The following is a 15,367-nucleotide window of genomic DNA, read 5'->3' as shown; positions in this document are numbered from 1 at the left end:
TTACAAGTTTTGGAACATTTTAGTCATTAAAAATAATTTAAGGTATGCCTCCAGCACCACTGTACAGAAGTCCATTAAACTGGAATGATGGCACTTTGTTGCTGATGTTGTTATGTAAAGCCAATGGTTTCAGTTTTTCTGTCGGGGAACTTGTAACCCTGGAGAATTCTTCCAAGGATTGTCCCCTGGTGATCAGAGGCAAACAAAATAGTACTCAGAGCATCAGACACGTCTTTCACGGAGTCACGGAACCACATCAAGCGTTCAGAGACACAGTATTTTCACAGGAGAAACCAGAGCAAAATGCATTTCATTTTAAGCAGGCAGGCAAACCATTCACAAATTAACATCTATTACAAACCACATGACACACACTCATCTTCGCTGCTTTTGAGCATCCTGTGTGAAAAGCAGGGCTAATGTGGCAGGGGTGCCCCAAAGGAGCTGCCCCTTCTCCTGTCTGCCGACCAAACTCCAGTGACTGCTAATTGCACCTTTCAGTCAACAGCCGTTCTCTAACTGTCATGCTGTAACACTATGGGACCAGACTTCACAACTTGAATTGCCCTGATTATTACTGACCAACGTTGAACTTGTAATAAACGTGGACCTTCCTCACAATTTACTCCACAATAAAAAGCTAAAGACTAGTGTTATTTTTATGTGGAAACCTATTCATCCACAGAAATACTCCTGCTACCGAATGGCTAAATGGCCCTTCCCGTCTCCTGAAGAAGACCTTTATCTTTTAAAATCCAATCAGAGTTACCAACAAAATAGAATTTATCATAAAGGTTTGTTTGCTAGTGCATTCAACAAATAGGGTGTGTATTGCACCAGTCTCTCTTTTGGGGGCTTGAAATAAAACAGTGGGTAAAAAAATCCCATGCCTTTAAGCTTTCTATTGATCCCCAACCCCAACCCACCCCAAGTAGAAATAACAAAGGAGCCCTGGGGGGTGTCGTGGTTACGAATTGGGCTACTAAACACAAGGTCATTAGTTTGAAACCACCTGTCTCCCTTTTGGGAGAAAGATGAGGCTTTCTATTCTTCTAAACAGTTCCAGTCTCAGAATCCCACAGGGGAAGTTCTACCCTGCCCTACAGGCTCATCATGGGTCAGAATCAACATGACAGCAATGGGCCATGAGAAGTCGTCCCTAGGTGGTGCAAAGGGTGAATGCATTCCACTGTTAACTAAAAGGTTGGAGGTTTGATCCTACCCAAAGGTGCCTTGGAAGAAAAGACTGGTGAACTACTTCTAAAAAGTCAGCCAGTGATTAAAAAATAAAAACAAAACCCAGTGGAGCTTAAGTTCTACTCTGGCATGTGTGGTAGCCGTGATTCGCAGCCCACTCAGGGGCGAAAAGCATGGGCAACAGACCCACAAGTCCAACAAGGAAGCCATTTAAAAGGTGCAGAACACTTCTCCTTGAGTGGAGCTGACTGTCACCAGAGCACAGTGCCAGTGGCACACTCCCAGCAAGAGGACGCTCAGAAGAGAGGCAAGGCCCCGCATGTGGAACACAAACATCGCCACACCCACCCACACTCGGACATGTCCAGCTCTCTCACAGTACAAAGCAGGAGGCAGCATTTGATAAACGCGAACGCTCACCCTCCAACCTTCCAGCGAGGCTGAGCAGGGAGGGGCTCCCGCTGAGTCTGGAGGGAGACCGACGTCAAAGCAGACTGCCGGCTCATCCACGCCACTGCTACCCAGTCCTCCCGACCTCGTCCCATCGGACGTGCAAACTCACCGTCTGTGTTGCCGCTTCGCCCAAGCTTCCAGCTGAAGAACTGGTGGCTAAAGAACACAAAGGTCACCTGCCACCTGGAAAAGCTGTGACGAGACTCAAAACCACCAACTACACACACTGCGAAGAAAGGGAAACCAGCATGCCGCCTCCCAAGAACACCAGCACAGTTGCTGGCAGAGCAAGGCTCTCCAAGGTCATCGCTTTTCATTTCCGTTGCCCCTTAGCACCTGCCTTTGTCTCCAGTCTCTTTTACGAGACTCCAAACCCCTCAAAGAGGGGGAACTGCCAAATTCCTCTCGGCACAGCCAATGGCCGTGGAGGTCACAGACCACAGGTGTGAGAGGCAACACGAACTGAGCCTAAGTCAGACTCTAATGACCTTGGCCTTGATAACGCACGCTGAGCTTAGGGCATTCCTGGTCTTCTAACATCATCTGCCCATGTTTTCCACATCACGGCCAAAACCGAAGGCAGCCCAGAGAAGATGAGGCTTTTTTCCTTTCTTTTTTAAGAAAAAGATTACATTTGGAAAAAATACTTTTCATACACCTTTTCAAAGTACAAGAGATCCGTGTAGAGCACCTTAATGGCACATCTCAGATACAGTGATATAGCATTGTAGCAAAATCCATTATTCCTGCTACTATGCCTTCCGTGCCACGCTATCATTCAACTACAATAGACATCATGCCATAGAGAATGATTTACAACACTGACTGCATCCTGATACCCACCGTCTTCCACCTCAGAAACACAAAAGTAAAAATCAAACCTGCTCTCCCGAGTTTTCGGAAGGGCGGGTATCGGCACATTTTTCTGTTCTTCACACAGCGGTGAGGAGTAGGTCAACACAGGTCCCAGAGTCAGAAGTCAACTTTGAGGTTCCTGAGGATGAGTCACTTCAGCAGAGTGCGAATATTTTAAGAATTAAAAAAAAGCAAGGTCGACACATTCCATTGTTAAGAACTTGCTATAAAATGTAAACAGGATGTGAGGGGACTTCAAAAGAATTCATGGAAAAAAAACCATGATTTCTTGATTCCATTTTCCCATGAGCTTCTTGAAGCCCCCTTTGGGATTGAGGATGGAGAGTATGGTCAGATGCTAAACTGGCCTTGAGGTTCCTTCCACATGGCCTTGAATCTGATACTGTGTGACAATACGTTAAAACGGATGCTGAAAAGAGGTTAAGTAGACATAAAATCACCTGCGAAGTTGGTTTACTTGGTGTTCTGGGAACACCGGGGTACGTGTCATTTATGGGGTCTGATCATAGGTAAAGCTGGCCCTCCCCAGGTCTCTTACTGTGTTGAAGGGCTACTTCAAATGCCTCTGACAAGCAAGGGGAGAACGATAGAAAGCCCCTCTGAAAGTGATTAATTTCGTGCCTGCTGGGACCCCTAAGGGCTGTAGTGGGTTATGCACAGGGCTTGCTAACACCAAGACCAGCAGTTCGAATCCACCGGTGGCTCTGCGAGAGCACAATGGGGCTTTCTGCTCTCGTAAAGATTTCCAGCCTCGGAAACCCACAAGCCCACAAGGGCAGTCCTTCTGTGTCCTAAAAGGTCACCATGAGTTAGAATCGACTTGATGATAAGTTTGTTTTTTTTGGTTTGGTATGTTTAGCTAATGGAGCCCTAGTGGCACTGTTGGTTAAGCGCTGGACCAGTAACAGCCAGGTCAGCGGATCACATCCACTGGCCACTCCACAGGACAAAGGTGAGGCTACCTGCTCCTGTTAAGGTTGGAAGCCTCAAAAACCCTGTGTAAGGGTTACGCGGCTGGTGTAAGGGTTACGCGGCTGGCATCAACGTGATGGCAATGAGGTTGTTTGTTTGTTTGTGGTTTAGGCGTGTTTATATTATCACTACCACACTATGCACCGTCCTTCAGACTTGACCTCATTCAGTTTTCCATCAGAGTAGCACTTGGACCTGCTGCCCTTCAGAGCAGGGTGCAACAAATAGGGGTAGAGGATTTCGACTGGCCAAGGTTGACAAGTAACCATGCAAGGAGAAGCCGCGTGTACGAGAACCATGGCATCGGTCTTACTCTGCACGCCGGCCGCTGCCAGGAGCGAGCGGACCTCCGCCCCACGGTGAGCTGGTGAAGGGTTTTCTCACACAGTGGTTACTAAGGGCACAGGGGAGTTTCCTATGTAAGCACATTCTTATATGTTTATTATTGTTTCATAAAATAAAACAAAGGAAGCACACTTTACGGTCCTGCTTTCTAACAGCTCTGGGTTTCGTCCCCATCAACTGGATACCTCTCTGAGGCTTATGGCTCGCTGGTTTGGTTGACTCCTTCCATTGTCCCTTTCCCATCTCGCTCTCTGTGTGGTTTGTTTATCTCTGACTTGCTGCTTGTGGGGAGCCGATGAACTGTTTTTCAGGACATTCTTTTGACCACCATTTTCATCAGCGACCCGTGAGTGTAAGACAGAGCCAATGTCTCCACCTAGAACCGCTTGCTGCAGACCACTGTGAGCCTGGCTGAGGGGCTTCAGAAAAGATGGGTCGCACGCCACAGGAGTCACAGGTCTAAAGCGCAAGGGAAAAAACGCAAATCAGCAAGAAGAATCCACGAGTCTCTGTCGGACGTTCTCTCCGTGGTTTGCATTCGTTCCACTGTGTAGGTTCAGATCTGTCAAGATTGAAAACAAGAAGTGATGGCAGACATGCACACCTGCTCATAGGACTATCGGTACAAATCAGCTCTTTAGTGGTACATCTGTAAGCTAGTCTCAGCTTTATCACAGTTTGCTTCCAAGCCAAATTTCAAAGCCCAGTGAAATTAGTTTAAGGCCAACAGTTAAATCAATCCACACCCAGTTAGCTGTGCAAGGGATGGTCAGTCAGACAGAATGAGAACCAGCGGTACAGAGGGAAGAGCCAACGAGATGAGAGGAAATCAAGTGAGAGGGACAACGAGCTGGGGACTTGAGCAAGGGGACCACGTGGGACCGAGACTGAGTGGGAAGGAAGAGGGGACAAGGAGGAAAAGCGCAGACCCTTTCCTTCTTTAGCAGCACAAGACCTTCCCCCGTCTCTCTAGACTTAAGGCCAGTCTAGCAGAGAGTTTAACAACGGCGAGCAGGGTAGAGTCTTGATTATTCCTAAACAGTAGTGGTCCTAGCGCTGTGTGACCTCCCTCCGCCTCCTACCTTGGAGCTCAGCCAGCTGGTTCCCCCGCTCCTCGACCGCCGTGTCTGGAGCCAGCTTGGCCATTTTGCCATCCACAGCGTCCATCTTGATCATGCCAAGGTTCGTCAACAGAAGCATCGGGTCGATTCCCTGACAGTTGCTTTTGATATTCTCTAGTATCTTCAGGCATTTGTATGACTTGAGCTCGTTGATATTCTCTTCCAGGAAAAGATTGTAGAGGCTCAAGTCGTTGTACCCGTCAGACTTGAAATGCAGCACATCAAACGTAGGCAAGATCTCATACACCTTGAGAACATCCGTCTTCTGTCGGAACGGAACGAGCAGCGTGTAGACGACGACAGGGGCCAGCAGGGCAAAGACCACCATGTTAATCAAGCTGAGAAGCTGGAAGATGCCCACGGCGATGAGCTTGCACTGGAAACGGTCGGGAACAGAGCTGTCGTTCTTCAGGATCCCAGACTTGATGCTGCAGACGAACTCGTCCGACAGGGAGGAGAGGCTGAAGTAATAGCCCAGGTAGGCACACGCCAAAACGATAATCATGAGTGTCAGCACCCGGCAGGTGAGATACTTGACTATTAAATTATAAGAGTTTTTCTTTGTCTTTAAGTACTGCTCCACAATTGGGTACTTGAAGTGGCTTTCAGATATCTCCCATAAACTAAAAGAGAAACAAACTAGAATGTAAACCCTCCTCGGGCCCATCGCATATTAAAAGTACACGCACATTCGGTTATGGGACAATACAAATATCAGAGGCCCCCCTCCCACACTCCTTAAAATGTCCTTCAAGTACAGGTGGGATAAAATCAGGTGTCACTCCCCATGGCCCATGAGCCATAGAGTGCCCACCTATCTTTCCTGCCTCTAGAGGTTAGTGGAGGGGAGCCCTGCTGGGGCAGCAGTTCAAGTCGGGCTGCTAGCCTCAAGGCCAGCGGTGTGAAAGTACCTGCCGCTCTGTGGGAGACAGATGAGGCTGTCTACTCCCACAAAGGGTTACGCTGCCCTGCCAAACTTCTCATCTCGATTTTCCAGTTGCTCCCGCCAAAGTGATCACATCTGTAATTCTTTAAGAGCAGAATGCTTAAATTAAGGCAGATATTCTTTTCCAACTGAGCTCATCTATTGGTTAGCTGAAGGATGACTTCATTCCGGTTCAAAATTTAAAGATTTATCCAGAGTAATATTTTTTGGCAGGGAAAAGAGGTTATCGTCCAACTCCAATGACTCTTTAGAAAGGCTGGATTCCACTTTTCCTCCCTTTTGATCAAGAATCTTCTATAAAATCCTTGATCTAAATGTTGAGTATTAATAAACAAACCAAAAACCCAAACTCACTGCCACTGAGTTGCTTCTGACCGAAAGGGACCCTACAGGGCAGGCAGACCGGCCCATATGGGTGTCTGAGACTCACTCTTGATGGGACTAGAAAGCCTCGGCTTGAGCGGGCACTAGACAGTTCCTTGGTTTCATGGCCAAGGAAGCAGCTGTTTGGGGAGGCGACTAGACACATTTCATTTCCCCCCACCGATTCCTGACCCTCCTTCCTCTGGTGCTCCCACTGAACGGACACCAACTTTTGTGCCTGGACTGGCTGCTCACAAGTTTTGAAGACCCCGGGCCTCTGTGCTTCCTCAATAAGGAGGAGGCCAAAGCAAGCAAGCTATGCGTGTAATGCCTCTTAACCTGTGACCTGTGGACCCTGCTAGAAGTGCATGTGACATGAACTGGAACAGGTAGGCAGGGGTGAGGCATGGGACAGCATTGTTTGCTCCCCAAGACTGTCACTCTACGACTGCCCTTCCCCCCTCTCTTCTGGCAATAGGAATCCCAAGTCAAGCCTGGCAGGCGAAAGGCCCAGGACTGGTACTACAGAGCCTGACAGGATGACGTGCTGGGCTACATTACCTTTGCCCCACGTTCTCGTGAGCAGCTGTGACTGAGCAGGCGCCGTCTCGCATGTCGAGGTCACGGACGCTCTTGGCAGCTTTAATTGCACGGTTGTAAACTTTGTCAAGTTCTTCCATGATGAACTTCAGATCTGAGCAAAGATGAGGAGCAGCTTCGAAACGCCAGAACAGCGAGGGCAGGTACAGGAGGATCGCAAGTAGTAACAGGATGTAGGGGAAAAACTGAGAAAGGAGAGCAACTGGTGAGACTAATGATGACACCCTTCACCGCACACACACACATACATACACGCAAGCCCACGCGCACGGAAGTGACTGAACGTGGCTACTGCTCTCACTTTTTCTCATTTTGAGGCACCTGTGCATTCCCAAAGGAGGCGTGGTAGTACAATGGTTATGCATTGGGCTGAAATCTGCAAGGTCAGCAGTTCGAAACCACTAGCTTGCTCCATGGAAGAAAGTTTTTTCTATTCCCATAAAGCGTGTCAGTCTCAGGAACCCACGGGGGCAGGCAGGGCTGGCCTGCCCTACAGGGTTGTTATGAGGCAGCATTGACTCCATGGCAGTGAGTTGGTTTGGTTTGTGGGATGCCTAGGTTGCCTGTGATAACGGAGCTCATTACCCAGCAGCCACTTCTTATAATTAAATCCACCTGTCCAAGTAACAGCTTCTCATGGGCCCCTTGCCCCGGTATCCCCACAGCAAGCAAGTTTCCTACCTCACGGTCCATATGTCAACCCTCAGAATCCAGCACTGACAGCTTTCTATGACCAAAACTCCCGACTCCCCCTGGATTTACGCCAGCTTCCTGCCCTCTTCCTGTGCCTGGACCCGATGCCGTTAACCACAGTGCTTTCAGCTGTCGACTCGCCCCGGTCACCCCAGATGTGACAGGCCTCCCCTGCCTTGTTGGTCATGCCGCGTGTCATGATTTTCTATTTTGGTTCATTTGGACGAGAATTTACTTGCCGGAAAAAAAGCAAACCGAAAGCAAATCATAGTGGAACGTTTTACATACGTTGGCATCCTCTTACTGTCCAAGCATCAACAAAAGCCGCTCACATGAACGAGTTCGTGAATCTCTGGCCCAAGCACACAGGCAAGCTATCTGATGACGACGCCCTCCGGTTCGTTCTGTTGTTGCTCCCAGCAGCCAGCACACTGGCAACTTGCAAATATTTCTCATGTAGCCATGCAGATTCCCATCACCCAACTGATGCAATTGTATTTCTGTACTCCATAGGCCAATGCTACTTCTGCATGCTTGACTGCTTTCTGGGTATCATGGAGAAGGAACCTGCCGTGAGAACGAACCCATCTTACATTGCTGCTGAGAACAGGCTGGCCCCGGCCACAGAGGGCAGTGAAGAAAGATGGGTCCCAGTGAAGACAAAAAGGTCAGACAGAGACCGACTTGCACGTCTGCGTGTGTGCTCCGATTTCTTAGTGGGAGGGCATAGGGCCACAGTGGAAATGCCCCTGGCAATGTCTGCTAGGTGGCACACGGCTCTGATGAGAAGAGGCTCTCTAGCACTGCAGAAAAGCCAGCACTGTCCCCTCGTAGCAGAATGGAGCAAGATGTCTCCACATATGATGCTAATGATACCAGCAGAGCTGGGGTAGCATGTTGTACCAGCATTTCAGCTCCAATCATGACGGCCAAGGTTGTACCAGATGTCGCCCAGATGCTCCCATCAGGAAGTTCATGAGAATGGGAGTTCTAGCCCTGGCGGTGTAGTGGGGTGTGCATTGGGTTGCTAACAGTCAGGTCAGCCGTTCGAAACCACCAGTCACTCCTGGGGAGAAAGAGGAGGTGCTCTACTGCTGCTTTACAACTCTTTGTATGTTGAATTACTGAATTGTGTGACATACGGATCGTATGCCAATAAAACTGTATTTAAAAAAAAAAAAGGTTTCCGTCTCAGAACCCGGAGGAGTTCTTCCTGGCCATAGGGGTCGCTACGAGTCGGAATCGACTGAAGGGCTGTGAGTGTGCAGTCACTGCCGAGGCAAACAAAGACGTCACACCAAGGCTTCCTGCTAGGTGCAGAGTGGAGGGATGCTATCTTTCACCTACTGGGGCCGAATGACAGCCTCGCCAACAATTCCAGTTTCATTCGACATTCCCAGCCATCGAGCAGCGACTCCACGGCCAACAGCAGGCCCTCAGCAACAAGCCATCTTCCCATCTCATCAGTTTGAACGACTCTTTCCATTGCGGGTTCCAGCGCTCCTAGTGTCCCCACTCTGGACCCCAAGTCTTGTCTTGGTAGCAGATCCCTCTGCTGGTGCCAGAAATCAGATTCTCTGTGAGGGAATCCTTCACTAGTGGGGAGGCCTTGGCAAAAGCTGCACGGAAGGCACTGGAAGGGAAAATCTGGAGAGCCGTAAAAGCTTTGAGGCCAGGTTTAAGGACGGTGCCCCAGGTCTACCACTCAGCCTGAAATGCTCAGTCCCGACTCACCTCCACAAGCTGTTCCCTGCAGGGCCAGAGACACACCCATGTGCCCCGCTCTCCAGCCCTTCGTCCCCCCTTACTGCCCCGGTGCGCCATGGAGCCGTTTAAAGTGCACAAAATAACGCATGCAGAATCACAAAGGAAGCAGTGCTGACAGAAGACCACCCAAAGGTTATGAAACCAAGTGGTGCTTCTTGAGTAGCCCGGTGACTAGGAGCTGACTGACAGAGGGTCCAGGAACAGGGGTAACCTGGAAGCGGGGCTCTTACTGTTAGCTGCTGTCCAGCCAATCCCCAGCTCATGCCCACTCAAAGCTGCGTGACCCCCACTGCTGGCTGCAGAGCAAACCCCTGGGATCCAGACTTCTCACAGGAGGGCTTTAGAAGGAGGTTGCCAGGCCTTTCTTCCTAGGCTCGGCCGGGAAGCACTGCTGATTCCTGTTCCGTGTCACAGCACGGGAAAATCCCCACCGACAGAAGGTTGGTGGCTGTGAGGAGGTTCTTCCACCAGACCTCTGGCAGGGAAGGAAAGAAGGCTACCACGGAATCGCCGCGGTCTCCGAACTTCCAGGTAGTGGAAAAGAAAAGACCCATCTGATTGCTAGGGATTTGCGATTTCTAGGTGTGACAAAGTCACAACAGCACAACTAAACAAACTCACTGCCACGAGTTGATTCCAGCTCACAGGGGTCCTATCAGGCAGGGTGGAACTGGCCCTGTGCGGTTCCCAGACGAGCTCTTCATGGAGTTGGAAACCTCGTCTTTCTCCGTGGAGCGGCTGATGATCGCACACCGCAGACCCTGCATTTGGCAGCTAAACAAGTACCCTACGATGCCACCAGCACTCAGACACTTCAAATACCAACGTGGATGCCTAGAGGTATAGAGTTTTTTGTGTTACGCTTTAGGTAGAAGTGAACGTTTGCTAAATTACCCTGGCTATTTGCTAAATTGGCATGGCCATTACCCCATGGACAAAGGCAGACCTGCCTTTTGTTCTTTTCCTAGTCCCAACCCTCAGCCCCCAAGGAGAGAGAGAAATAAGCACAAATCGACCAGGCGGGCCCTAGGCCCTGGAGTTTGGCATGGGGTGTGGTTGTAGCAAACATTAACCCGTGTGCAAACGGCTGCCCCACACCGACCCACAGAGCAGGCTGCGTGCGCCCTGCGGGGAGAGACGCCCCTTCCTACAGGAGGTGGCCATGTGTGGCAGACTGGTGCTGCCCCCGCCACCGACTGAGCCACGAATTTTCTCTGGGAGCCACAGGAGAAGCTATTTCTGGTTTGAGGGGAGGCAATTTTTTTTTAGGCTCAATTTATTTCTAAGCCCTCTGAATAATAGCATTCTACCTCAAACTGTTCATCAGAATTAAAAAGTGGCCATTTACACTGTGTGGTAATTTTTCCAACCCAAGTGGTGCAATGAGGTCTACTGAGCAGCTACCTCCCTGTAATTAGAAAAATGAATGTTTAAAGGCATTATACATTGCGAGTTTGCTCTCTCTTGAAATATTCTCAGACCTTGATGGCTCTATAGGAATGTCACTGAAGGGCCCATTTCTTGCTTTTCTCGGGTTAATCCCTGTCACGTCCCATTAAAAATAAAAAGGCTATGTTCAGGGAGCCTGTAACAAGGTGGTATTAAATTAATTCAACTGACAGAGGAATCCAAAAAGGCATTAAATTATTGTCTTTAAAATATCCCTGTTTTTTCTTTTCCAAATAAGGAGCAGAGGGGAGAAGAGGGGACCATGAGGATACATCTGCTGCAGGGAGACTGGCTTTGTGGGTAAGCGTCGTCTGCCTCAAATTGAGATGCTTCCCCCACACTCACTGCCATCAAGTTGACTGACTCACAGTGACCGTATAAGACAGTAGAAGTAGCTGCCCCTGTGGGTTTCCTAGGCTGTACATCTTTACAGGAGCAGAAAGGCTCATCTTTTTCTCAAGGAGAAGCTGATGGTTTCGAACTGCTGACCTGGAGGTTCCCATCCCGAAGCATAACCCGTTAGGCCAGCATCCTTTCATCCTGGCAGCAGTATTCCACACAAGGCCCACGTCAGTCCTGAGCTCTTAAGACGGCCGTGGAGCCTCTTACAGCAACGTGGCGGCCAGCAGTTGGCACACTTTGGAGTCTACCTGCTTCCATCCTGTGGGCAGTTTCTGGAAATGGCTGGAGTGAGAACCAGAGACTCTAGCTGGTGGTGACCTGGTCGTTAACCTAACACATCCTTCTGAGAACAAGAGACTTTAGCTGGTAGGAACCTGGGCGTTAATCTAACACACCCTTATTCTGAAGTGTAAGCCTTCTCTACCTCATTCACGGCAAAGAGCCCTATCATGAGGACTGAACAATTCTCCCCCTCACATGTATGTAATCAATGCTCACTGCATTCATCCTCGATGCGTAATGTTCCTTCGATACTTCCTCTGGGCTGTGGGTTGACGAGCAGTGGGTGGGGTGTGCGGCCCCCACATATGAACTGTACAAAGTCAGCCCAAGGTCACGCGGGCCGAGGAGGAACACAAGTAAACAATGATTCATCCAAGCATCAAAGTGACAGCCACACACTAGGTCCTAAGCAGTAATGGAGTCCCTGGAGAGGTCCAGGAAGGCTTCATAAAAGAAGTGACAGCTAAGGTGTGTCTCAGACTGCTGAGACCAAAAGTTTAAAAGCCTCAGCTCCTCTCACTTCCTCTCCGGCCCTGGGGAAGGCACCTCGCGGCTATTCAACCCCACCAGCTTTGCTGTCCTACCCGGTCACTGTGAGTGGCATCCACTCGATGGCAGTGAGCTTTGTTTTCTCTTTTTGCTGAGTGTCCCCCTTCCTGTCTGGCTTGCTTTTTTCTCTTTGTCAGTCTCGGGAGCTCTCCCCACAGCCAAAGAACCGCGGTCAACACTGGTTGGAGCAAGCCCACAACGAGGGGAGTAGCACGAGCCAGGGGGAAACCAGGCCGAAGTGAGGCCTCCCATTCCTACAGTGCACACGCTGGGAGGCAGCGCGAGGAGACGGTCACATTTACCCAGAACACTTAGGGCAATCGGGGGTCGGAGGGCACTGGCAAGGCAGGCGACCTTGGCAGCGAAGAGGCCGGGAGTGAGAAGCAGGGAAGCCGGGCAGCAGCTGCCGGGAGAAGGGCAGGGAGACTGGACAGGTGCCTGGGGGGAGAAACTACTTCGATGCCACCTGAAGGGAAGGGAAGAAGTCCAGGAGGAAGGAGTCAAGATGATCCCTGGGGGTCCAGCTTAGGCAAGAGTGTGCGTGGTGGGATCACTCACTGAACTAAAAAGTGGTAACAAAAACAAGGAAGCGTTTCGGGGGAGCGGGGAAGGAGCACGGGGCAGATCCACAAGAAGCTCTGAAGGTGAGCGCTGCCTTCACGCCGTGCTCTAGTGGAGAGATGAGCAGACACACGGAAATGCGGGAGACCAGCTGCTGGCCTTACGATCCAGGATCAGCCGCACGCAGTGGCCAAAGCCAGGATCACGGTGGGAAAACCACCCAAGGAAGATGGGAAGGAGCTGAGAGACCAGAGCTGGACCTCAGACCCGGATCTCTACTGGACAATCGAAAAGAGACCTGCGAAGTGGTGGGAAGGAGGAGAAGCCGGAGAGGAAGCAGGGGTGCACTCAAACACGTGGTCCTGGCGAACGAGAGAAAGACGCACGGAGGGTCGCCGCCCCCTCGGCCAGCAGCCTGCTCAAAGCCAATGCAGGTGAGAAGCCCAAGGAGTGAAGGTTCACTCGAAAGGCTAGCGTCCCCCACCAGCTGCTCAGAAAATCAGACCACCACCCTCTTCTGCACGGAGCGAGGATGCCCGGGCGTATGCTTCATGCAGGGAGCCTGGTGGGAAACCTGGAGAAGACAACATGGTAAGCGTGTGTGTGGAAGACGGACCAGCGTCTGGGCAACCGCCCCACAGATCTGGGTGAATACGAGACAAACTGGGAGGCGGGGCATTCCCTATACCTGGTGGCACAGCGCTCACTCTAGGTGAGGGGTACGCAGATCTTTCCCATGAAGGGCCAGGGAGTAAGTATTTTAGGTTCTCTGCCCCAGCCAGTCAACTCTGCCATTACGACCTGAGAGCAGCCATGACTGGCATGGAACTACATGGACCACCTGGCTATGTTCCAATAAAACTTTATTTACAAGCACAGGGGATAGGCTGGATCTGGTCCGAGTGCAGGCTGCAGTTTGCCACGTCCTGTTCCAGGTCTTTGCTTCTCCCAGAGTGGTCTACACACCAGTGACTTCAACATCGTGCGGGAGCTTGTTATAAAGGGAATCACAGACTCCTTACAGATTTACAAAAGCCATTAGGACACCGAGGTTAATGTGCTCACCTGAGGACCGACAGGTCAGGCGTCTGAACCCAGCCGTCGCTCTATGGGCCAAAGATGAGGCAGTCGGCTTCCATAAAGATGGACAGTGTGGGACACCCCCCCGGGGCACTTCGACTCTGTCTTACGGGGCTGCTATGAGTTGGAATTGACTGAACGATGGCAGTTGGTTTGGGATCAGAGCCCCGAATCAAGGATCTGCCTCTCAACATGATCACCAGGTTGTTGGCATGCACATAAAATCTGAGAGACACTGGTCCCGTTCAGCAGTTCCCAGGTGGGAGCTGAAGCCAGGCTAGCAGCATCAGCATCTCCTGGGAAGCTTATGAAAAGCATATTCCTGGCTCTAATCCCATAGAGTCCAACCTGATGGTCTGGGTGGGGCTCAGGATCTTGTTCAAAGGGGTTTCAAAAAGTGTGTGGAAAATGGAATAGAAAGATTGTGGAATTTTCCCACAAACTTTTTCAAGACTCTGATAGTTCCAAAAGCTTCCAAGGTCATGCTCAGGCTGTGAACCTCTGGCCCAGGTAGCCACAGGAGATCTGTCTCTCCCATTAAACGTCTACGAATCCACCTACAGAGAAAGAAAGAAAGCTTTGTCTGCCGTATGACGTGTGTTTAAACACTGTAGAGTGGTTTGAGTGAAAGCTTGCAGAGCGATTCCCTCGGTGTAACACCACCCTCGCCACCTCTTCCCTGGGCCCCCTGTTTCCATCTTCCCTGCCCCTGAACTTTGTTTCTGGCAAATGCTGCCTTTTGGTCTTACACGGCTGACTGTTCTAAGGAACATGTTCCTCAAGACACCCGAGGTTCACTCTATAAGCTGTCTGTCGGCTGAAAGGCCATCTCTGGGAGAGGGATCCATTCCAGGTGTGAAAGGTGTCCACAGACCCAGTCTCAGCAGTTTTCAACAGTCTCTATTAGACCAGTCAGCCTGGTTCTTTTGTATTATTTTGAACTGTCTTCTGTGTTTTTCTCCCTCTCTGTCTGTTGTTGCTAAGTACCGTCAGATCGGTTCTGACCTTACGTACCACAGAACGAGACGCTGCTCGGTCCAGCACCTCCCTCACAAGTGTGATGTCTGTCTAAGACCTTCTACTGTGAGCCTGGTCACAGTGGTCAGCAGTGGGAGCTAGGCACCATCTAGTCCTGATGGTCTCAGACTAGCGGGACAGACGCTATGCTTCATGTGGTCTACTAGTTCTTCAGACAAAATATTTCCTTGTGATTTTCCTCAGTCTTCTTTGTACCTGAGAGACCAACAGTTGTTATCTTCGATGGCTGCTACTCAGTTTTAAGACTCGTGTCACTACCCACCCAAAGTAGGATAGAAAACACTCTTCATGGACTCAAACTAAACACACACAGACTCACTGCCATTGAGGTGCTCTGGGTCATAGTGACCCTACAGGACAAGGCAGAACTGTGCTTGTGGGTTTCCGAGACTATAGCTCTTTGTGAGATTAGAAAGCCTCGTCTTTCTCCTGAAAAGTGGCTGGCTGGTGGTTTCAAACTGCTGACCTTGTGGTTAGCAGCCCAGTGCATAAGCCACTATACCTGCCACCAAGAATACATTTTGCTAATTGACCTAGATATCCCAAGACTACGGTCCTAGGACCCCAAGCCCAGGCACCCCGTTTCTCTAGGAATTCAGTTATAGCTAAGAAGTTTGCCAACTTTGCCTCCTGCATGCTCTACTACATACTTAGATATTATCTGTAGCACATT

General features: G+C 50.3%; 1 protein-coding gene across 1 annotated transcript in view; it reads right to left on the bottom strand.

Moving 5' to 3' along the window:
• Positions 1-3,914: 3,914 nt before the first annotated feature.
• PANX1 (pannexin 1) overlaps positions 3,915-15,367 on the bottom strand; it is a 45,545-nt gene continuing 34,092 nt past the window's right edge. Inside the window, exons 4-6 of the mRNA XM_013006255.3 lie at positions 6,835-7,058; positions 4,926-5,587; positions 3,915-4,405 (exon numbers count right to left, since the gene is read on the bottom strand). Of these exons, the coding sequence (XP_012861709.2) occupies positions 4,329-4,405; positions 4,926-5,587; positions 6,835-7,058 (963 nt within the window). The 3' untranslated portion in view covers positions 3,915-4,328. The remainder of the gene's footprint in view (positions 4,406-4,925; positions 5,588-6,834; positions 7,059-15,367) is intronic.

Source organism: Echinops telfairi, unplaced genomic scaffold (genome assembly GCF_000313985.2).
Source record: "Echinops telfairi isolate 266 unplaced genomic scaffold, ASM31398v2 ScPeMD7_7421;HRSCAF=8459, whole genome shotgun sequence".
NCBI lineage: Eukaryota > Metazoa > Chordata > Mammalia > Afrosoricida > Tenrecidae > Echinops > Echinops telfairi.
This window is presented reverse-complemented; position numbering and strand designations above follow the sequence as displayed.